Source organism: Crocuta crocuta, unplaced genomic scaffold (genome assembly GCF_008692635.1).
Source record: "Crocuta crocuta isolate KB4526 unplaced genomic scaffold, BGI_CrCroc_1.0 scaffold41, whole genome shotgun sequence".
NCBI lineage: Eukaryota > Metazoa > Chordata > Mammalia > Carnivora > Hyaenidae > Crocuta > Crocuta crocuta.
In genome coordinates, this window is record NW_027529428.1 from 10,003,479 (window position 1) to 10,027,854 (window position 24,376).

The following is a 24,376-nucleotide window of genomic DNA, read 5'->3' on the forward strand; positions in this document are numbered from 1 at the left end:
AGGCCATTAGTCACAGTGGGTGCAAACAGCAATGCCTGAGCAAACTGGTGATCCTTGGGCCCATGGACACGCTCTAGTGAAATGGGGAGACCTCTGTTTCCATGGCTTGAAACAGCCTCTTAAATTGAAGAGGACTTAAACTGAGTCTTCAAGCCTGTGTGAAGAAGCATCTTGTCCAATGCCCCCTGAATGGTACTTCCTGACCTGGAATTAATTGTTCATGCCCCTTCCAAAGAATATCGATTTGTTCATTTCCAAAAGCAACATTGGGCAATCAATGAAATGAAAACTGGGCTTTGGAATTTCTTTCACTGTATTTGTGGTGATAAATACACATTTTCCATTTACACTGAGTGTGTTATCCACACAGATGTGGTTCTAAAGTAAGCATGTTAGACAGAAATTACTTACAGTCAAACTTAGTCTCAAAAGTCTTAATACGAAGTATTACCTGTGGACATCACCATTTGGAAGCCACTGACCCAAACAAAAGAACTAAACACAAGCAAAGTCTGTACGCAGATGTCTGGACATTCAACTTTAACATAACTGTCAACTCCCTCATCCTGAGAAATGGGACAGTGTGGTAGCTAAGATGATGGGATATCTTGGGTTTGAATCCAGGCTCTGAGGCCTCTCACTAGCTATTCACCATTAAGCCAGTTACTGCCTATCTGCGCCTCAGTTTCCTTGTCTGTAAAATGGACACAGTAGTACCTACCTATTATGAGCTAAAGTAATTCCCCCCAAAATTCATGTATTGAATCCCTAACCCCCACTGTGATTGTGATGAGGGTTTTGGAAGGTAATTAGATTTAGAGGAGATGAGAGGGATCCTCAAGATGGGATTAGTGCCCATATAATAAGAGACAGCAGAAGACTTGCTTCCTCTCTTTCTGCCGTAGGAGGACACAGGGAGAAGATGGCCGTCTGGGAGCCAGAGAAAAGGCTGTCGCTGGGGAACCAATTCAGCTGATACCTAGGTCTTAGACTTCCCAGCCTCCAGAATTGGGAGAAATTAATGTCTATTGTATTTTTTTTTAGGATGCTTTAAGCTCACTAAGATGCTACCTCATTTTTTTTGTCTTATTTTTCATGAGCTGAAATTTATAAAGCATGCAGAATAGTGCCTGCAATATAGCAAGTGTTTTATTAATTGTCAAATGGAATCTTTAACAGTAAATGGATAGATAAGCAATCCTAAAGTGTTTCTTGAAGGACTTTCACATTTTGTCTTCACGATCAGCCTCTCTATATACCCTTAACACCTGCTTTTTAAAAACGTGTTTTTAAACGTACGTTTGAAAAAAAGTACTAGCTCATATATGTGAAATACATATGAGCTAATATATGTGAAAGCATCTGGCATAGAATCTGACACACCCCTCTCCAAGTTGGTTGTAACTCCAATTTCTTTGCAATATAATTATAAATCCTTGCCGTACTTGAGTTTCAAACTTGTTTCATCAGACCCCTGTCAACGCTGTTCTTTGAAAGGTCATAGATAAACACTTGGCCATTCACCTTATGTCTGTCCACGTTGGCATGTCCTGTTGTGACCCCAAGGAACAAAGATCACTCTCATCGCTCACCCCACTGGACATTGGTTTTATGTCACCTCAAGTAGAATTGCATCTTGCACTGGGATTTGATTATAGGCCAGACATTAAATGCATACAGGAGGCTACTCCTCTATATCCTGTTAGCTAACTTAGCAGTCAAGCAATCAACTTGACCCCACTACTTTCTTTTAGCTCACACCTCTCTTCAACCTCTTTGGGCGTGGCTGTGCTGGCACACACATGTAGATGTGTCATCACTGAGCATGCAGCACAGAGCCTGTGTATTAATCATCCTGTTTTGATTAAATGGCTGTACAAGATACAGGGACAGAGAGACAGAACATTCAGTTACAAATCCCCCAAGCTTGCATCCCACAAGCTGGCCCACCAGAGCCCTGAGAACAGCCTTTGTTTCACAATTAGGCAAGGGAGAGATGAGGAAAGCCTAACGTGTTCCTTTTCCATGTAGGACTCAGAAACCAGCCAATTTTACACTGTTTGTAGTTTAGTGTTCAGATGTTCCCGAAGGTCTCTTCAGACCAGCATGATCCAAGGAAATGCCACCACACAGCATTACTGAGAGTGGAGCTGCATGAAACATGAGCTTGTTAAAAATGGGATGGCTGTGTTTTTTAAAACAAACAAATAATAGGCGAGCTGTCTCCTCACTAGTTTGTACTTCATGCAATGACCAAGTGAAGTCATCTTATTTTCCAGTGCTCTAACCAACATGATCAACTCAGTTGTTCTTTTGAGAAAACAGCAGCATCTTGGTTGAAGGGAGGGGGCGAGAGCATCCAGGTCTAAGAGGAAGATACAGATGTGATATAAACCATCTATTTTAGGGCCCCTGGGTGGCTCAGCTAGTTAATTGTCTGACTTTAGGCTCAGGTCATGATCTCACGGTTCGTGAGTTGGAGCCCTTCATGGGGCTCTACGCTGATGGTATGGAGCCTGCTTGGAATTTTCTCTCTCTCTTTCTCTAAATAAAAAAATATACCATCTATCTCACCTAAGAAAAAAAAGAAAGAGCCTTCCTATCTTCACAAAGAAAGGAAATGTGAATTTAAACCCACCACTGCGGAGTAAAACTGTCTACTCATCTTTCAGACTAACTGCTGGCTACAGCTTTAGGTTGGGTGTCCTGAGCCAGGAAAGGTTAAGATATTTAAGGAACACAGGTGATTTTCCCATATCTGAGCTTATTGTCCTTTGACACAGTGGGTCCAGCAGTTTGCAGTAAGAAGCAAGCATGGGAAGTTAGCCGTTTTGGGAAAAGGTAGGCTTGTGTTCTGAAGCCATCAGTGCACACCCTGTCCCCTCCCCCAGCCTCGCACTGGGCATCGCTTCTGTCTTTATATGAAAGGTGATTTTGCTCAAATCCGATTAGAAATCAGCTTTCCCTAAGCAGGCTGCTGCGTGGCAGGTAACCGAAGGCCAACTCTTCACGTGGGTGGGACTGAGGGAAAACCTGTGTGAGCCCAGGCACCTGTTTTCATAACCACCCCCTTTCTTTCAGACAGGCAGGTGCACAGGGAGTCTGAGAGTCTCTGCTGCAGAATGTGGAAGACCAAAGTTCAGCTGGCCTTAGTCTTCCCACCTGGGGACAGGGGTTTGGCCCCTAATTCATTTCAGGGCACTGGGGATCAATTAAGAAAAAAAGGAAAAATCATAAAGAGAGGGCTTACTTAGTAGAACAAGAAACCTTCAGGCAAGAGCTAAAAATGGGTGAAGGGGAATTACTGTTTCCTTAGTAGAGCCAGTAAGGATCACAGATAATGGTAGCACCTTCTCACTATCTGGTTGGATCCGGGGAGGTCCCGCCCAAGGTCCCTGTGTGTTGCACCCCTTCCACCCCTTAATGTTCTTTCCTCTTCTCCAGCTACTGTGCCCTGCACTACTTCTGACATAAGAATTTGGCCATGGCTTGCAGAATGCAGCAGGCATGTGTCTACCCCAGGGCCTTTGCCCTGCCAGTGACTGCTGCCTGGAGCACCCCATCCCCAGAGAGCCTCTGAGCCAACACCCTCACCTGCTCCTCCCCCAACCTTCTCAGTGTGGCCCCCCAGCCACCTACATGCCCTCCGATCCTTCTTGCCCTGCCTTTCTCATTTCTTCCATACCGCTGATCACCTACTAGCATAGCATTTATTTTACTTAGTTATTATGCCATGGTTTATTTTCTGCCCGCCCGCCACCACCACCGCTTTCCCAGCACAGCCTATGGGAAGCAGGGATCTCTGGTGTGTCATCACCGGTGTATCCCAAGCACTTAGAACAGTGTCTGGCACATAGTAGGGGCTCTATAAATACCTGAATGATGGGGCAAGCTGGACATGTATCGTCATCATCGTCATTAATATTATTTCCATTATTCTGATGTCAGGCTTAGGCATGAGGAAACTGAGGCTCAGGTACATTAATTGACCTACTCAGTAGTACCCAGATGGCAAAATATCAGATCTAGGACTCACGCTGCACCCACCCATGGTTAGCGCCTTGTGTTTAGTTACTTCAAAGAATGAATCAACAAGACAGATCTGTTTATGGGTAGGTCCCCTAGCAGGAAATGTACAGTGATGTGACTATTTAAAATGCGGAAACCACGATTAAGAGCAGACTGGTCTTGCCATGCTGCCCTATTCTGTGCCCCAACCCCCAGCTTGCCTCTCCATTTGATCAGCTTCCGAGTTTCTTATTTTTAACAGATAACTCCTCTCAGGTATGTGTCAGTGTAGCCCTGGGAGAGAAGAGTTGTTAACCCACTACATGCAGACGTACTGCCACCCTGCCGTGTATTAGAATCATAATGATGCTTATGTTCAGTCTGCAGTTGGACTCACCGCATGGCAGTAAGTGATGGGAACCAGTGAGCCCTCCAGCGGGAGTTTAGGTTTGAGCAGAAGGTGGACGGACTACGATCCGGATTCTTTTGCTATTTGAGGAGCATCCACTGAAGTGTGGAAAGCTCCCGTTTTAACAGTAAGCAGAGACAAGCAGGCAGCCTGGCCCTAAAGTAGTAGGAGAGGGGGCCAGGGGGACAGAGCCTGGGCAGTAAGCGGCCAGGGGCACTGAGAGGGGAGTATAAATGGATTTCCTGCATTGTCGCTTACCAGAGAATTTGTAAATAATGTCAGCAGGAACTTGTGTTTGCTCATAAATGTATTACTAAATACCTGGGGCCACATTGATGGTTTCCCTTGATGTCATATAACTCTGGGGGCACAATCCAGTGGGAATCGGCAGGAGCCATGGATCATTTTTGTGGAGCCGGTAGAGCTTAGCGTCCGTGATGTATGTCCACATAGAGATATTCACAGTCCAGCTCACTGGACTAATCCTTCCCAGCACAGAAATCCCTGGTGCACGCTTGCTGGTTCGTCTTTTTAGAAGACACTCCCTCTTGAGGAAGACCCTGGATCTTCCCTCTTCAGATACCTTAGAGAACAGATGTATGGGTTCCTGACAAATCACACAATCCCTTTCTGAACAAAAACAAGAAGCATATTCCTTAACACGCGGCATGATACCTAAGGTGGTGTGGACCCAGTGGGGAGACCTTCCGCCGTTAAGGCAGTGAGGGCAGAATCAAGCTCCCTGCATCTGCAATGGAAGGAACACCTCTTCCTGCCTGCGTACTTCTGGACGGGTTATTGTTGCCCCATGAGCAGCTGTGACAAGAACCTCACAGCCAAGGGGCACCACGGTGGCTCAGTCAGTTAAGCATCCAACTCTTAATCTCAGCTCAGGCCTTGATCTCATGGTTCGTGAGATGGAGCCCCACATTGGGCTTTGCATTGTCAATAGAGAGCCTGGTTGGGATTCTCTGTCTCCCTGTCTCTCTGCCCCTCCCCCACTCACAGGTGTGCGAGCACACACCCTCTCTCAAAGTAAATAAATAAACATTTTTTAAAAGCCTTGCAGTCAAGAACTACAGTGGAGGTGGATGGTGGTGCAAAGATCTGAGAGAATAAGTCACTTATTTGATTTTTTTCTGGAATTTTTTGTTGCTTTTGAAGAGGAAAAACGGTCATCTAATTGTAGTTTGTGTAGGCAAATATCAAAAGGAAGGAGGTGAGCCCTCTGTGAAATTGTAAGTTAAATGCTTCTTATTTCTGTACTTCCAACCTTTCCCTGAACTCCCTCCCCAACTGCCATAAATTCCCGGCACTCTGGATCATTGCCTCCTCTGATGAAACTACTGGCCTGAGAAGCTGATTCTCTCTAAGGTGTTAACAGCTATCCTCAACTAGAGAAAAATGTTAACTGCAAGAAAACAAAACCCACTCAAACCAGATTAAATCAAGAAAGGCTGGCTGTACGTGTGTAAGAGGAAACCTCAGAGACATTGAAAGACAGGAAACAAAGCATGACGCGAGTTGACTGGAAATGAAACTGGAAGTGGTTTGGGGATGCCAGAATCTGAAGACATGACCACTCTCGTCTGCCTTTCTCACCACTTCCCTCCAATCTCAATCCATCAGTTTTCTCCCTGTTTCTCCCCTTTCTGTCATTCCCTCATTCTCAGCTCCTTCTCTCAGATGCCCTGCTTCACTTTTACATACCTAACATGGTCTGACTCCATGTGACAGTTAAGTTAAGTTCCTGGTGTCATCTCCCTAAATGTGCTGCCCCTCAGTGTAAGTTCTCGACAGAGTCTGGTTAGTTACTGGCCATTCGGTGAATTCTCTCCTCCTTGGGTAATGATGGGAATGGCCCTGAACGGGGGGTTGGGAGGGGGAAGGTGAAGGGCTTAGTCCACCTGAATTTGTCCACCAGCTTTGTCTTAAGCTGCCTTTCGTAGCTGTGAGCAGCACAGAGGAAGCTGAGCATGTATATATGTATTGACATTATCTATTGGCCATCGATATGGACATTACCTATTGATAATGCTGTAGGACTAGCCACCCCCAAAGGCAGTGGCTTATAGCTATAAGCATGTATTGAGCTCAGGTGGATGTGGGTTGGCTGGAAGGTTCTTCTGGTCTTAGCTGGGCTCGGTCACATGCCAGGCAATCAGCTGGCTTTCAGTGGATCCAGAAGAGCCTGAGCTCCAACAACAGAAATGATTGGAATCACGAGCCTATGTATTTCATCCTCCAGCAGGCTGGCTCAGGCACGTTCCTCAGGGTTCTGAATGAGGTGGAAGGGCAGAAACAGAAACACTCAAGGGTTTTTTCTCTTCTAGGTTCTGTATGCACATTTGCCATCATCCCATTGGCCGTATGGCCAAACTCAGAATCAAGGAGCAAAGAAATCATTTTCTACCTATTTAGTAAGAGAAGCTGTCTAACTGTATGGCAGAGGAGTTTGGATATGGGGGAGGAGAGAAATTGGAGCTATTAATGCAGCCAATCCAGTGTGTCATGGCAACAAACGCAGTGACATGTGCCATCAGGCTGTACCCTTCCCCAGCAAGAGGTGCACAGACTCTTTCTGATATTAGTTCCAGATCCCAAATAATGAACCACCAAGGTTAGAGTTTTGATGCCTCTCAAAAAATAGCCAAAAATGACAATTTTGTCTCCAGATAAAGCTACATGCATAGAATTGCAAAGCCACAGAACCAAGATAGCAGAGGGAATTGAATTTTTCTCCCTTTTACCCCCATAATGCATGCCCCCCCCCCGTCTTACACACAACATACCCAGGCTTGTGACATCCTGCTTTCTAGTTCACTGAATTAAAAATAAGGCATATTCAGTTTAATAGTGCTTTTTAGGTAGCTCAAGGTTGAGCTTGTGTGCAAACAGCAAGTAGACCAGAAGTCTTAAGGAGTTAAAGGCTTTGTCATCTACATCCTTCCCCCCGCCCCCATGGTGGCTGGTTTCCATTTCTTGCAGTGAGGGCTAATTATTTGGTTGCTTTTGGCCAGGAGTGGAAAGAATAAGGCTTCTACAAGTGACTTCCAGGCTCCTCTATCCAGGGATAGATGATCTGGTCTAGAAGTTATTCTGGTCTGGTCTTCTCCATCCCAGAACCATAACGTAATAGAAGATCAGGACTAGATGGGCTTGGAGATCATCTAGCCCAGCATTTTCCATCTGTCAGTCACGTAAACCACTCATTGCTTTGTAAAAATGTGCTCTACTCTTTAATGGTTTTAGTGAAATTGGCTGATTTTTAAAACCTAAATTATTTTTAAAAATGTTATCATCACAGCCATAAATTGGAAAATCAGCATGATTTGACATAAATAAAAGATAACCACAAAATAAACAGAATGACAACCACATTGTTATGAAATGATGTCCAGATGTTTGAGCCTTGAGCCTGCCCAGTTTTCCCTAATAAGGGAGTTCAGCAAATGTGAAGGAAGTGTTAAAGAAATGTTATCCTCAAACTGACGTATTCTCCCTGATGGAGTCAGGAAGATCGGAAGGGACTTGAAAAGGTCATCAGTTTCTCAGTGTCCAGTTCGGTGTTCTTTAGTGCCCGGTTCCTGTATTCTAAAATCAGTCTTGGACTTCCTGCGTTGGGGTGTGGGCATTACGCTATAGGGAATATCAGTGGACCTAGTACCTCCTTTCACAGATGAAGGAGCTGAGGCCCCTCCCTTCACCCTGATGGTCACCTCTGTGCCTGGCCACTGCTACTTTGCCTCTTACCTACCCGTTCGGTTAGGGGGAGGGAAAAGAAATGAACTACAGAAGAAGTAAAGGGCAGAGCTGGAGGCTGGTGCTTTTGATTCCACAATGCTGGAGCTTCCCTAGTTTTCGGTGACCTCTGCTCTTCCGGTCCTCCGCTACTAGAAGACATAGATGGCAGCCTCCTGAAAGGAGTAGAAAGTGCCTCTCACTTCCAAAATGAAAACTTCTGTCTGCCTCCACCACCATCTAGGACTTTTAGATCAGGAACTTTCTAGAAAGATGTAGCCATATGAAGGAAGGCATCTCCAGTTGTCTCCCCCCTCCCCCAAAAAAAAGTGTTGTGTCAGAAAAGGCCAAGAGCAAAGCCATCTAAATCTAGTTCATTCTTGGAGTAAGCCACAGGGGCTGCGCTAATGGAATTCTAAATCCTCTGGCAAACTATATGGATTTTCAAAAGGAAATGGAGAAATCCTCTTTGTCCTGTTATCTTTTCAAGATGGATTTTTAGTTGAAAATCCTTTCTTTAAAAAAAAATAGGATAAATGTAGTCATACACTCAACTAAGCTCTTTATTCCATTGCCTGTGATCTGGAATAAGCTTTTGAGACATTTCTTCAGACAGGAAGGGAAGGAACAATCTTCAGGAAATATTCTTCTTCATCATATTTTTAAGGAAGATGCTGATTATATCAAACACTGCCTAGTATTTCATTTTAAATTTCTCTTACACTTGGGAAAAAGGTATTATGTGCATTTTTTAAAAAGTTTCTTTTCCCCATATATTATAGGAGGAAATCAAAAGGACATGCATCTTAATCTTCATGACATGGTTGCCTTCACCTGATACCTATAATGTGAATCAAATTTCCTTCTCCACATTCTGAATTTTAGTGTCCTGTACATTTGTTACTGCATCTGAACAGCTCAGGCCATTATTCATGTTGTTGGAAACCAGAAAAATTCAGATGTCTATCAGCTTGTCTCTACATTTGCTCATAAGTGAAAGACTCCCCTCAACCCTGTATTGGCTTGCTCTTCAGAAGCACAGAGGAAACTTTGTAGTAAGGAGGCTTGCATGGACCTCCTGACTGTTCTGTCTTTGAGATCCTGGCAGAGACACTGAAGCTTTCTGAGCCTCATTTCTGTAAAATGGGGATAAGAATATGGTGTCAAAATATTGTCAATATTAAAATAAGGCAATATAAGTAAAGCTAACAGCACAGGGCCTTATTTTTATTTTATTTTTTTAATTTTGAGAGAGAGACAGAGAGAGAGAGAGCAGGGAAGGGGCAGAGAGAGGGAGAGAATCCCAAGCAGGCTCTGAGCATCAGCAAAAAGCTCTATGCAGGGCTCGATTTCACAAACCATGAGATCATGACCTGAGCCGATATCAAGAATTGGACACTTGACTGACTGAGCCACCGAGGGGCCCCAGGGCCTTATATTCAAGCATGCAATAGGTGGTCACTATCATGATTATGTATTACGACATTGGAAAGGCCACATGAGATCAGAGTACAAGCTCTGGGGTCAAAGAGAAGACAGGACTCACTTCTGCTTCATTCATAACTGCATCCCAGTAGCAGGTCCGCTGGCGCATAACAAGAACTTAGTATTTTTTGGATGAATGTTTGAATGGTTCTGGCATTATGCCTTATTAGCTATGTGATCTTGGGTAAGGCATGTCACCCCTTGGCACGTGTTTTCCCAACCCTGAAGCAAATAGAATACATTTCTTACAGAGCTCCGGGGAAGCGGACATGCAGTGGCCGATGTGAAGTGCCCAGCACGGAGGCTGGCACACGCTGTGCTTTCCCCCACACGTATATTCTCAGTCTCTACTGCCCTTCACTTTTGAGAATCCCAGATAAAGAACCAGGGTCAGCATTTCCTGGGGAAGATGGCAAGAAAGACTTTACTCAACGGGGTGGAGGGCTACTACAATGCAGTTTTGTGGCAGGAGAAAGAGATCATGTCCAACTCTGAATGCAGCGCTTAGGAATCTATAGCCAGGAGCAGGGTGTGGGTCAGAAGATGGGAAATCATGAAGAAGAAATACCAAGGTAAAGGGTTCTGACCATACCAGGCTGCTAGGTGCTCAGACATCAGTCAGGGGGTGGAGGATGAGAAAACTGGTCAGATAGCAATGGTAGTGAGCTATTGAGGGTGGGAATTCTGGCTGAACCGACTTAGCAGGAGTCTTGCTGAAACTTTCAATGAAGGGACAATCCTGCAAGGTACAGACAGACGTCGGGGCCTCGCTGACGAAGAGTACAGAGCAGCCTGAGTGGAGTTTGGCCAGGCAGAGAGTCCCTGTCAGTACCTACCCCAGTCCAGGCTGGAAAGGGGCAGAAAGTGAGCTGGGTGGGCTCCAGAAGGCTAAGTGAACATTGAAAAACAACCAGGATTCACCCAGGTGGAGCATGGGAGAGAGGGAGGTTTCAGAGGGGCCTTCTGGAAGCAAACGAAGCATGGCTGACAGGAACCAAGAGAGAGCATGGCATTTCTAGGAACTGCAAGAGGCTCATGCCAGTTTGTGCTGTGAGGGAAGGGCAGGAAGTGGCAAGAGATGGCCCTGGGCCAGCCACTCTCAGAATTTGGACTTCATCCTAGAGCCAGTGGGGGCCTCCATCACTGGGGTCTCCTCCCAAGGGAGTAAATGAACAGGATCCTCCACAGGGCTCTCTTGTGTGGTTAGTGCCCCCACTGCCAATAATAAAAGTGATGCCGACTATTTGGACACACCTGACTCCCACACTCCATCACCTGGCCGGCAGATCTGAAGGAAGCACTTTGGCCATCATTTCCAGCCCTAAAAACAGGGTCTTGGTGTCTTGACGTCATTAAAACTCTCTTAGGCTAAGAGCATGCATTTTGGACTTGACAGCATATCAAAAATCATGTCATCTTTCCAGCCTAATTCTAGGTCAGTGGACTCACTTTGGTGGCACTGGAGAATTACCTGGGAAGCTTTGTAAGAAATATTAATACCTGGAAACCCCCTTTGGAGATTCGGAGTCCAGTGTCTGAGGTGGAGCAGGGCACTGGCGTATTTTAAAGCTCCTCTATGCAGCCAGGGTTGAGAACCACAGTGGAGCACACAGCGTAGTAACGGTAGCTCTGATGAAGGGAATGGACTCCCCTTGCCAGATACTCCAGGCGAGGTTCTGTGTCTACTTTGCAAACCTTCCTGGCAGATCTTCAGAAGCTGCCTATGGCTATGGAGACTGAGAGAAAGAGTGCATGTGCACAGGGGCAGAGAGAGAGAAAGAGAGAATCCCAAGCAGGCTCCCTGCTGTCAGCTAAGAGCCCCATGCAAGGCTTGATCTCATGAACCGTGAGATCATGACCGGAATTGAAATCAAGAGTCCGATGCTTAACCAACTGAGCCACCCAGACACCCCCAGATACACCCTATTGTGAAACCAGCATAAGGCAGCTGGAGAGGGAGGGGGACCTCCCCTACCCCTTGGCACCTAAGGGCGTGATCTCACTCCCAGGCCATGTTGTCAGTGCAGCACTAAGGAGCTATGTCAAGGTTTTGCTTTCCCCCTGAATTTACCTGGAAACTCCAGGCAGGCTTCGTTAGCACATTACTCATGCTCATCCAGTCCCACACATCACCTTTCCCGTCACCCCCACCTCCAGAACTTTTCTTTCCCCATTTGCCCATTTGTTCAGTGCAGTTGGGTTCTGTGCCCTTTGCCCTGAAAAACACATTTTTGGAAAGGAAATGCTCCTGGAGGAAAGCAGGGAGCTAAGGGCTCCAGAGTCCGGGCCCGCTCCTCTCATCAGCCCCCCTCCTCTCGTCAGCCCCCCACCCCTGCCCCGGGGAATACCGTCCATCAGGAGCCGAGTGGCCAGCCCTGGAAATACTTCCCAAGGCTCCGCCCTGTTTTACCCCTACCACACGGAGACTGCAGATCATTAACTCAGGGCCCGGGGTTGTTTCCTGCAGCGATTAACTGCCGCCCTTGTGTCAATTTCCAGTCAGTAGCCCCTCTGTGCGTGTTCTTACGGCTGTAGGTGGTGGCCTGCACAGCACATTTTGGAAGTAACTTGAAGGGACAGTGAGACTCTGCACCCCCGGGGCAGTCCCCAGAAAAGCCCTCACCGGGCTTCCTCACGACAGCAAGTGCCTGTCACTACAGGTCGGGGGCAAGGGACACGGTGGACAAGCAGGGGTCCACACCTCATTCACGTCCCCATGACAACTCCAGGGAAGGCAGAAGCAGCTCCCTTCTGGTACCCGTGAGCTGTTCACCGTGCTTTCATTTTTCTCTTTTGGCTTTTTAGAGTTCTTTTATTTTTTTTCTGTTTGTTTNAGCTCCCTGCGGACAGAATGAGACCCGGGAGGATGGCAAAATCATCCAGCTGCCCCCCTGCAAGACAGGCGCCTGGATCGTTCCGGCCATCATGGCCTGCTACCTGTTAGTGGCCAACATCCTGCTGGTCAACCTGCTCATCGCTGTCTTTAAGTGAGTGAGTCCTTCCCCAGAGGACATGGTGGGGGGGGGAGGGGCTGAGGGAGTAGGGCTTCTCGCTTAATTCTCTCCCATCTCTATTTCAGCAATACATTTTTCGAGGTAAAATCGATATCCAACCAAGTGTGGAAGTTTCAGAGGTATCAGCTCATCATGACTTTCCATGAGAGGCCGGTTCTGCCCCCACCTCTGATCATCTTTAGCCACATGACCATGATATTCCAGCATGTGTGCTGCCGATGGAGAAAACACGAGAGCGACCCGGATGAGAGGGACTATGGCTTGAGTAAGCTTCGGGGGACAGCCCTGGGCGGGACCTCCTCCTACACCGTGCAGGCGGTCACCTAGGACCACGTGCCCTCCGGTTCCTCCTGCATCCAGCAGACTGTGGGCAGCTCAGAACCCTTGGGGAGGCGTGGGAGGGTCCATTTCTATGGGAAACAGTGCTGTGTGGGGACACCAGAGGCTGAAATGGAGCATTCGTAGCTTCCCGTCTTTCTTAGTGAATAAAACCAGTCTCTGGCAGGGTTCTTCTAGCACCTCCACAGACTGTAAGCGTCTTCCTGTCCCGAGGTCCCACCCCAAAATATATCCTCCATAGCCATATGCTCCCAGTGCTATATTATGTATAATGTAAGGATCATGACATGGGCTTAGTTGGGTTGCAGGTGACTAAGTCTGATTTTTTTCATTATCGTGTCTGGACCTATCATTTTGTTTTCAGGACTTAGACATTCCCCAAGCCTTAGGGTTATGGCTGTTTGCCCTGCTTTCTTTTAGTCAAAGGAAAAACAGAAAACTCCTCACCATCCACCTTCTACCCAGTGTTTCTACAAGGAGGTTCTATTGGCGTTGGGATGGAATAATTCCTCAACGTATGGGAGTGTCCCACACATGGCAGAAGATTTAGCAGTTCCGGCCTCCATACATTGAATATAACAGTTCCTGCAGATTTCCTAAATGCCCCTTAGTACCACCCAGAGTTAATTACCATTGGGAACCCAGCCCCATACAAGCAAGTTTCTGTGGTTTCTCAAAGTGTCTGTCAAATAGACTCCTATAGTAAATCTACTGAACCAGAGCCTTGAGGATTGTGGCCCAGGAATTACCTCTTGGTGACACTAGTTAGTGCTCTAAAGTTTAAAACCACTTCATCAACTGACTCTCTCTAAGTCTGGAGCTTTTAACAACTTCTCCAACAAAGCAATGCCCAACTCCTTTCTAGACATTAAAATTAGAGAGTTGAAGGGAAGTGAGGATTCCAGAATTCACTATTTCCACCAGAAACACAAATTTAGGCACATAGAAAGCTTAGAGGGGAAAAAGGTTCAGATTTCCACTGGGCTCTTTCTGCGGCTGTATCAGTTATGAATCAGCCTACCCGATATTNAAAAAATCCCAAAATACAAAGAAGAGAGTCCTTGAAAATTAATAAGTCTAGCTTTATGAAAATAAATCTATATTTCCTTATTTTTCTCATTTTGCTGTGGCCTAATACAAACTTCATTCTGGGATGGCATGTTCAAAACCCAGCATTTGGGGGAGGAGGCACCTGGGTGGTTCAATCAGTTAAATGTCTGACTCCTGATTTCAGCTCAGGTCATGTTCTCACGGTTTGTGAGATTCAGCCCCACTTCGAGCTCCATGCTGACAGTGTGGAGTCTACTTGGGATTCCCTGTCTCCTCTCTCTGCCCCTGCCCCTGCCCCACTCATTCATTCATTTATATACTCCCCCCACCAAAAATAAATAAACTTAAAAAGCAGCATTTGGGACCCACTTTTATAAAGAACATGCAGACTGTTACAAGGTATTGGTGTAACTTTAAATTGTAAGCATTTGAGATATGAAGACGGAACTATTATAAATAGTGGGAAAAGGCATAATGATGATTTTAGTTGATATGATTCAAACTTCTAAGATATGAGTCAGTGACCTCAAGTTTTCAAGAAATGACATTTTGTCTGCTTACCCACTTTGTACACTGTAGAAATTACATAAGTGGCATTTTTCTGTCCCTGGCTCTTCATGTCTTTAAAGAATGCAGTGTACATAAAGTGCGGATATACACACATGCCAGTGAGTGATTGTATCCATGGGTACTCAGCCAACATTGACAAAGCTTAAAGCCATGTGCAAATTTTGTGCACATCTGTCATTGCAAAATAGAGCATTTTATGATGATATGATGTGAAGCAATATTCCAGCAAACAGAGGAAGAACCTGCAAAACTGAAAATCTCTCTCATTCAAAGGCCTTGAAAACACTGTGTATTAATGGACATATAGCCATGTGGTTTCCAGAAAACTGTACCAGGTGGACGCATTGCCCGTTACTCAAACATATTCCCAAAGCGTATGTACAGGAGATTTTGAAATGCTTTTTGAACTCAAAAAGCCCCAGACCTGAGGCGCAGAAAGGTAGAGGTGGGAGTGTCAAGATGCAAGGAAGCCTTTGCCTCTCTGGGGAACTGGAATGAGACACCAGCACATGTGAACATGTTGTGAACCAGGTCAGCAATTCCTTTCAGTGAAAATAGGAAGGAACTATCTAGCACCTCCACCTGCGCCTCCCTCCCCACAGCTGTAAACACTTCCGGGAGACTCCTTCCCCAAGTCCTAGTCCTCTCTGGGTGGCTTCAAAGCCCCACCCTCAAAGACCATGACAGAGGAGAGCAGTTCCCAGAAACCTGGGACAGACTATAGGCTCCCCTTCCCCGTGTCTTAGGCATTAGCTAGCCTTCTGGAGTGATGGGGTCCTGGAGGACCTGGGCAATCTCAGGACGAAGCCCAGTGCCAGAGAAGTGAATCTAAGCCCGGGCCTCTTTCTGTTTCTGTCGCTTCTGCCTGTGTGGGTTTGGGATTTGGTTTGTGGTGGTGGTGGTGGTGGTATTGGTTTATTTTGCATTTGTAAGCGTCCCAGAGAATAAATCTTTAACACTAGAATTGCAGTCAGCACAACAGAAACACTACAAAGTGCTTGAGAGAACAGATATCAACCAAGGAAATAGAGGAGCCCTATTACCTGTCTCACACATTCCCTAGGACGTATCCTTTCTGAGTGGAGTGGCAGGTGAAATCTCCTGTCCTATTTACATTCAGCAGATAGACAGATAAGAGATAATAGTTGATAGATAATATACACACACATGTGGATAGGTACAGATGTTTCACTTCCATCAATTAACTACATCCATTCTATATACTATGTAGGATATTATACAATTTTCCTGTTATGTTCGACAGCCCCAGTACAGAGATTTGAAATCAGAAAAATTCAGAGTTGGCTCTGCTGTGCTCAAAGCCTTGAGGAAAAGCTTTCTTCATGTAGTGAGACCCATACTCCTCCCCCAGCCACTGCCTATAAACTATAACTTATTTATACAAGTCCTACTTGCATGAATCTTTTTAGAAGATTTAGAAATGCAAAGATGCTTCCACAATTGTCAATTTAAATGCATCATTCTTTTTTTTTTTAATTTTTAAATGTTTATCCTTGAGAGAGAGAGACAGAGAATGAGCAGGGAAGGAGTAGAGCGAGAGAGGGACACAGAATATGAAACAGGCTCCAGGCTCTAAGCTGTCAGCACAGAGCCCGACACGGGGCTCGAACCCACGAACCGTGAGATCATGACCTGAGCCCGAAGTCGGACGCTCAACCAACTGAGCCACCCAGGCACCCCTAAATGCATCATTCTTAAGTCATGTTTTTGTACCCAAATGGAATCTAAAGAGCACAATACAATATTCAGGAGATCATTAGCACCTGTATGGGAACTGATTCTGAAAATTAACACCTCATAGGAACTGATTCCTGAAAACCCTTGTTTTTTCCATATATATGATATATATAACCTATATACACACATATATATGCACATAGACATATATATACAAAATGTATATATTATCCTATTCATTTTATCTCATTGTTGGCTTGATAAGTGTACTTGCGATGCCTTCAGTAGAATTCATCAGATGCCGGCCAGCATAGATCAGATGAATCAAGAAAGAACCAAGACATTGCATGACTCCAAAAATACCATGTTTCACGACAATATTGACCCATCTTTCATTTGGTTAATAACCAGCCAGGTATCCACATTTCTCCAGTCAGCGCAGTGTGTCAACCTCCCTGCTAAAATCACAACATACCCCATCACAAACATTATGCATCTGTGTTACTGTATTGGTCTAGATTATCAAGACAAGATTAATATTGACCCCATAAAGTCTCCTTTAAATGAACCCAATCTTTTTAAAGAACTCAAAACACCTGCTTAATTACAGCCTCCTGAGCTATTCCATAATGCTGCCTAGAATTTATGTCGAGCTCTCATAATTCCTAGAACTCAGGAACTTTTAATATCAGAAAAAAAACGTTTTCCTATCTCCATTGGTTTCTTAAGAGTTGGTTTCTTAATTTCCCATTGTTTCTTAAGAGTTACCTACATTTTCTGGTGAGCACAGCTCGAAGTTTTATTCTGGTTCCTTTCCCTCATTTAAAGCAGGGCTTGCAAACTGCTGGCTCATGCGCAACATCTGCCCACAAAGGGCGGTTGGGAGGGGCTCACAGTGATTGTTAAATTCCGTGCTGAATGCCTCGACTGGGCGTGCTCTCTGCTGCCACAGAGCCCCTGCATCTGTCCTCATACAATACCACAGGCATTGAGTTCTCCGACCCCTGACTTCCAGCTTCCAGATCATCCTCCCGATGACCCCCCTCCCCCCCACCCAGTTCCACTTGTCAGAAGAAGTTGCATTTGAATTTTCTCCTCACCAGTAACAATTTAAGCAAACTCAGATATACATCAGTTGCTGGTGTTATCTAACCTTATCTTTCCCTAGCCAAAGGGCTTTGTGCCTTTTTGTCACTTCACCTAGATCCAAAACCAGGAATAGTCATGTGACTGTGAATAGTGTATTCAACTTCTGATTTTCATGACAAGGAAGACAAGAACAACTTAGGATATAGGAGACTTGTGAATAATCAAAAAACAGGATAAGCTAAAAAAGATGAGCCTTACTCACTTCCCACCCATATCTTTTTCCAATGCTGATCTTATTGATATCTCCACTGATTGAGCCAGATTTTGGTTTCTCTCCTTTTTTTCTTCCTCAGGAGGATGAGAAGGATAATTGGCCCAAAGGGAAGGGGAATTGACTCTAAAAGACTTAAATAAGTCACAAATTAGATGTCTGTGGATAATCAAGAGTCCACTTTATCTCTTCTGTATCATTGGCTTTCATTAGAAACCCTGTACAAGTATACCCTCCCCCCACCCAAGAGGCCCTGTGATTGGCTCATGTGATAATGGGGTTGGTTTGGCCCTTCATCCTATAGCCATCCTGCTGCTAGCTCTCCAGTGAATATTTGAGATTTAAAACAGACATGGCCTGCCAACCCTCTTTTTTTCTATTCCTACTTCTCCTTTAGCCACATTTTGAGGTTACCAGAAAAGAAAATGAATTTGTAGAAAATAACAATTCTTAAGAAATTGCGTCTTGAGGCTGAAATTTTCTGTGCCATTAGGATCTTCTTTGGAACGTCCTTTCTTTTCTTTGTCATACTGGCTAGTTGACCTCTCAGCTGACGTTTTGGTTTTTTTTTTCCCCAACCTACTGAGTCAGGAATTTCCTCTGGTGGGATCCTGGCTGTCACTTTCTTGGGCATCCAGAGGCAGGAGCCATCTCACATCTTCCCCCAGGACCACGCTGTTTCACTAATGTGCTTGCCCCCCTCCCCCAGTTACTCTGAAGAAGCCACATGAAGCCGAGATGCAAAAAAGGGAAAGAAGAATGAAGGTGCCCACACAGCACCTACCTTTCCCTCCTTTTTTCTCTTGTTTCATCACTCCTGGTATCTATCCCCTTGAGCATTCCTTTAGATCCGTAAATTCTTCCCATCGTTACCTACATTTTCTCTCCTGAGTGGTTTGGCCAGAGTCAGCAACTAGTGACTTACAGTCATGACCCAAAACTTGCGGCTTGATCCTCACACGTACTTGTATCTGTGATGCACACTCATTTACAATCACTTCTCAAGAATTTCTTTTTAAGGTTAGGGGAGGCACTCTGTTTATGGAACAAACATATAGGAGTTTGACTCTAGGATCTTTTATTCTCTGATAACTCCTACAGTCTACCCCTACCGTTATGTTCATCACTTAAATGATCATACAGTGAGGTGGTTAAACACATACAGAAATCTGGAAGAAAATGGATGAAACCATCTATTCCCCACCCCCACCCCACCAAGTATTACATTTCAGAACACCTCAGAGCCCACAGGAGAGCCCACCAAGGAGAGCTTTGGTGAAGAATAGCTCCTTGCCCGTGTTCTAGCCGTCTTCCTCACTACCTCCAACCATCCCATTCCTGGGGCCATGCTTCTTTTTCTCGGCTCTTTAGACTCCCCCAGGGCACCTCTCTGCTTGCCTTCTTCCTCTCTCTTCTCCCTGATCCCCTTGGGCTCCTTAGTTTCTGTGTCCTGTTTACTGTCCACAGGCAGTTCCTGACTCCTCCATTGCCTAATGGTACCTTAGAGTTCTGCCTCTCATCTGCCACTTCTCTCTCTGCAGGGTTGAATCTTTGGGCTGAAGAGAGGTGAGATGCAGGAAGAGAGCTTCCCACAGTGCAGGGAGATACTTCACAGTGCTCAGACCAGTGATCTCAGGCAGTCAGGCTAAAAGAGCATCTTTATCTCTTTCCATACCAACGCTGCATACACCAGTCTCCAGGAAAAGAAAGAGGAAGAGGAAAACTATCCTGTCTTTTGTTACTCTGCCAACACTAAAGCACTCCATACTTGGAGTATCCAAAATGGAAAGTCCCGTTCTACAAAAATGCATCTCTCCTGCTCTTGAATTTAATGAGGAAGTATTTTATCCACTCACTCAAAGCTTATTGCATTGCAGAACAGGAAATCGCAGTACTTGCACGACCAAGCTGCCTAGGCTAGATGGTGACAAAGTAAATTGTAAGTTGATAAGACACACAGGCTTGTTATTGTAAGTAATTTGTTTCTCAAGCTGTGTTTATATCACAGAATGAAGTGAAACAGGGTACAGTGGTATTTTCCTTCTGAATCAGCTGTGTTAACTGGGTGATGCGCATTGAGTTTGCCAGATACGCAACTGCTCAATTTTCAGTTTTCGGGTCTTTGAAGGCATACACCTGGGCAGGGTGGCAGAATGTTCCAGACCCTGGGAAGTGCTGGGTTGGTCATGGAACATCAGGAGGATGTCTCCAAAGCAGAGCTCACGAGGGCAGTCCAGAACCTTGGGCTGGGTGAAGGCAACCTGAAAGATAAAAGAGCAGAATGGGTGAGGTGAGTTGGGGTGGGATGGGCTGTGGCTGAAAGAGGCACAGATGTAACCTAAGGCAGGAGAATCACACACACCCCCACTTGGGTTGGTTGGTTGGTTGGTTGGTTGGTTTTTAAAGCCTACAGATCCTCAGAAAGGGAAGCCACATGCCTCTTAAGCCTCATGGCACTGAAATGTATTCTTCTCTGATTGAAGTGTCGCCGCTATTAACATACCACCACCGCTACCACCCCCACCCCCCATCACCACCATCACAACAGCTCGGGGGACCCAGCTCCCATGGCCACCATTGTCTGTAAAGCACATCCTCTACATGCAGGCATGTTTCTTTAAGGGTCAGCAATCACGTGGTTTACTGTGCACATTGGGAGTTTGGGGAAAGTATCCTTATCCTCTCCAGAAAAGTTGTGAATGGATCTCATTTAGAGTCTCCAAAAGTTTTGCCTTTGGGCATTTACAAGTGAAAGTTGGAGCTCAAACCAAAGCTTGATTCTGGTTTGCCCTTTCCCAGTCAATCCCAGAAAAATATGGCACAATTTTATTTTAAATACGTGGCCTCTGTCTTTGTAAATAGGTGTCCAGGCAGCCTAGTAAACAAATGAAATCAAGTTCATAGCCGTGATTGACTCAATGAACCTTTATTGACACCAGGCAGCACAGGAATGGAAAAAGAAATATGAGACAGATCACGCCCTTAGGAATTTCCAGTGGGGGAAGGTCACGACATCTAGAAATAACTGTAATATAAGGCATCTGTGATCAGCTATCCAGAGAGACATGGAGAGAAAGAGAGAGGAGTAGAATAGTTACTTATTGATAGATGCTCCAGGTTTACCACAAATTACTTTACGTAATCTTGGTTAAATTTCTTGATGTTTGCTTTTCCTTTATTAAAGAAAGGATTGGGTTAGATCAACTCCAGGTGCCTCAGTGACAGGACCGTACCACTTCCTTCGGAGGCACTAAGTTTTGAAAAGATGATTGTGAACAGCAACAACAACAAAAGATCATCACATAAATGCAAAATAAGGAGCGCCTGGGTGGTTCAGTCAGTTAAGCATCCGACTTCAGCTCAGGTCACGATCTCACAGTTTGTGGGTTGGAGCTCCGTGTCCGGCTCCGTGCTGACAGCTCAGAGCCTGGAGACTGCTTTGGATTCTGTGTCTCCCTCTCTCTCTCTGCCCCTCCCCTCTTCTCAAAAATAAGCAAACAGTAACAATTTTTTAGTGCAAAATAAAAATAATCCCAGTCCTACTACAAGTCTTAGGCACTGCAAGGAGAATATCTGCATTCTCAAATCCTACTGCATGGTTCTGAGCAAAGTCCTCAAGATGCACCATTCTCATTTCAGTGCCGACTGACTAGGCCAACACCCTAAGGCTTACTTAGGTCATTAAACCCTGCCCCAAGTCACAGCCAAGTCATGAGGTGCTTTGGCCCCATTCTACTCCAATAAGAACTACTCCATTTTGGTGTTTATTTATTGGAATCATGCATTAAATTTTACTGAGGGGAAAAGGGGTTTGGTAGATAAATACCACTAGATTAGATCATCTCTAAAAGCCTCGTCCAGCTCGAAAAGATTTAGATTCTCCAGAGAGGAACCCGGCCTTGAGTGACCCTCGTTCTGTCTCTTGCCCAGGGTGGAGAACATGTCCATGCGGCTGGAGGAAGTCAACGAGAGAGAGCACTGCATGAAGGCCTCGCTCCAGACCGTGGACATCCGCCTGGCGCAGCTCGAGGACCTCATTGGGCGCATGGCCACGGCCCTGGAGCGCCTGACAGGTCTGGAGCGGACCGAGTCCAACAAAATCCGCTCCCGGACCTCATCAGACTGTACGGATGCTGCCTACATCGTGCGCCAAAGCAGCTTCAACAGCCAGGAGGGAAACACCTTCAAGCTCCAAGAGAGTATAGACCCTGCAGGTGAGGAGACCATGTCCCCAACTTCTCCAACCCTAATGCCCCGTATGCGAAGCCATTCTTTCTATTCAGTCAATATGAAAGACAAAGGTGGTATAGAAAAGTTGGAAAGTCTTTTTAAAGAAAGGTCCCTGAGCCTCCACCGGGCTACTAGTTCCCACTCTGTAGCAAAAGAACCCAAAGCTCCTGCAGCCCCTGCGAACACCTTGGCCATTGTTCCTGACTCCAGAAGACCTTCCTCATGTATAGACATCTATGTTTCTGCCATGGATGAACTCCACTGTGATATAGACCCTCTGGACAATTCCATGAACATCCTCGGGCTAGGCGAGCCAAGCGCTTCGGCAACGGCACCTTCCACGGCTCCTTCAACCAGTGCCTATGCAACCCTTGCACCCACAGACAGACCTCCGAGCCGGAGCATTGATTTTGAGGACATCACCTCCATGGACACTAGATCTTTTTCTTCAGACTATACTCACCTCCCAGAATGCCAAAACCCCTGGGACACTGACCCTCCAATGTACCAGAGCATCGAGCGTTCCAAAAGTAGCCGCTACCTAGCCACGACACCCTTTCTTCTAGAAGAGGCCCCCATCGTGAAATCTCATAGCTTTATGTTTTCTCCTTCGCGGGGCTATTACGCCAACTTTGGGGTACCCATGAAAACAGCAGAATACACAAGTATTACAGACTGTATTGACACAAGATGTGTCAATGCCCCTCAAGCGATTGCTGACAGGGCCACCTTCCCTGGCGGTCTTGGGGGCAAAGTGGAGGATTCATCCTGCTGCCATCCTGAGCGAGAAGCAGAACTGAGCCACCCCAGCTCTGACAGTGAGGAGAACGAGGCCAGAGGCCGGAGAGCCACCATTGCGATACCTTCCCAGGAGGGTGAGAACGCAGATAGAACCCTGTCCAATAACATCACAGTTCCCAAGATAGAGCGCGCCAACAGCTACTCGGCAGAGGAGCCAAGCGCGCCATATGCACACACCAGGAAGAGCTTCTCCATCAGTGACAAACTGGACAGGCAACGGAACACAGCAAGCCTGCGAAACCCCTTCCAGAGGAGTAAGTCCTCCAAGCCGGAGGGACGAGGCGACAGCCTGTCCATGAGGAGACTGTCCAGAACATCCGCCTTCCTCAGCTTTGAAGGCAAGCACAACTAAACCTTCCTAATAAGCACTGCAGGAGGCTCAAGAATCCAGCCCTAAAATTCTCCCCGAACTCCACCTGTTCCCCTTCCTTGAAACACACCTGCTTTATTCTTAGCTGAGCAAAACAAGCAATGCTTCAGGAGGCGTTAACTCAAAGGTGACTTCTGGGCCACAGATTGAGGAAGGCGTTTAGTCCAGCCGGGCACCAAACACAGGGGCTTTAAGTCGTGTTCACGCTTGACAGGCAGGGAGGGGAAAGAGGGAGAAGAAGGGTTGAGATGAATGTATATCACTAGTCACTTCTGAAAGCCGTGAGCTCTGGGAATGAAGGGGCTTCAAGCATTCTCCATGCCAGGAGGCATCTTTCCAATTCTGACCATGATCAAGAGTTGTAGGATACAGGGCTAAATTGCAAACTAAGATAAAAATAAAGTAGCCAGCATACAAATGAGATATTCTAAACTTCAATTCTGTTTTCTTTTCACATTGGCTCCATCACTGGTGACTGATGAAGAGCATCCTTTTTATTCAGTATAAGCCGGCAGCAAGCAGTTCTACCTAACGTCCCACCTCCTCATGCCAACACTTCTGTAATTGATCATTATAAAGAAAAAACAAGGTAACAGTCCGAGTTCGCCTGTCTCTTATATATTCACTTCTGGTGCCAAGACTGTTTATCTTTTCTGAAGAAAATAAAGGGAAAAGAAATGCCTTTTTGTATTGCAATCAAAGTGAAAGAAGAAGTGAGGCTAAAAACAAATGTCAAGTGGTTTATTATATACAGTGGGCATTCGAGTATAGTCGAGCAAGCTCAGGATGAATGTAATTAAATAATTTTCTATTTTTTCATTTATTTTGTACCTCACCCGTCATCAATGAAGTCACTCACTGAGTACGTGATAGTGAACGAAAAGGGAAAAACAAATAGTGGGCAGAACTCACCTAAAATTGCCATATGGCATCCTGTTGTATTCTCGCCATTAGTGTCATGTGCCATGCCGCTGTGTGGCTGTCATCATTTGCATGACTCTACCATGTCTTCAGAACATCTCCAAGATGTACCTGGAAATTCTTCACACCACTCATCACATGACCATTTTGTACATGAAGATCTGATCACATGTGGATATTTTCATACATAGAGTTTTGCCATTTAATCTGAGCTCAGCATAAATGTAATTGGAGTCTTTCAAGGGCTGGCATCTTTTTTTTTTTTTTATGGAAATGTTCCAGAGTACTTTTTAAGGAAGCTTCAAATCATAAATAACCATAGAATTGACTGGGAATTTGGTATCATCCCATGCATACCATGAAGATTTTTCTTCTATCCA

The 24,376-nt window shown here is 45.6% G+C and overlaps 1 protein-coding gene across 1 annotated transcript in view; it reads left to right on the top strand.

Moving 5' to 3' along the window:
* Positions 1–23,845, top strand: part of TRPM3 (transient receptor potential cation channel subfamily M member 3) — a 494,196-nt gene extending 470,351 nt beyond the window's left edge. Inside the window, exons 24-28 of the mRNA XM_077759293.1 lie at positions 12,480–12,630; positions 12,723–12,922; positions 19,216–19,240; positions 19,803–19,964; positions 21,605–23,845. Coding sequence (XP_077615419.1) covers positions 12,480–12,630; positions 12,723–12,922; positions 19,216–19,240; positions 19,803–19,964; positions 21,605–23,057 — 1,991 coding nt within the window. The 3' untranslated portion in view covers positions 23,058–23,845. The remainder of the gene's footprint in view (positions 1–12,479; positions 12,631–12,722; positions 12,923–19,215; positions 19,241–19,802; positions 19,965–21,604) is intronic.
* The last annotated feature ends 531 nt before the right edge of the window (positions 23,846–24,376 follow it).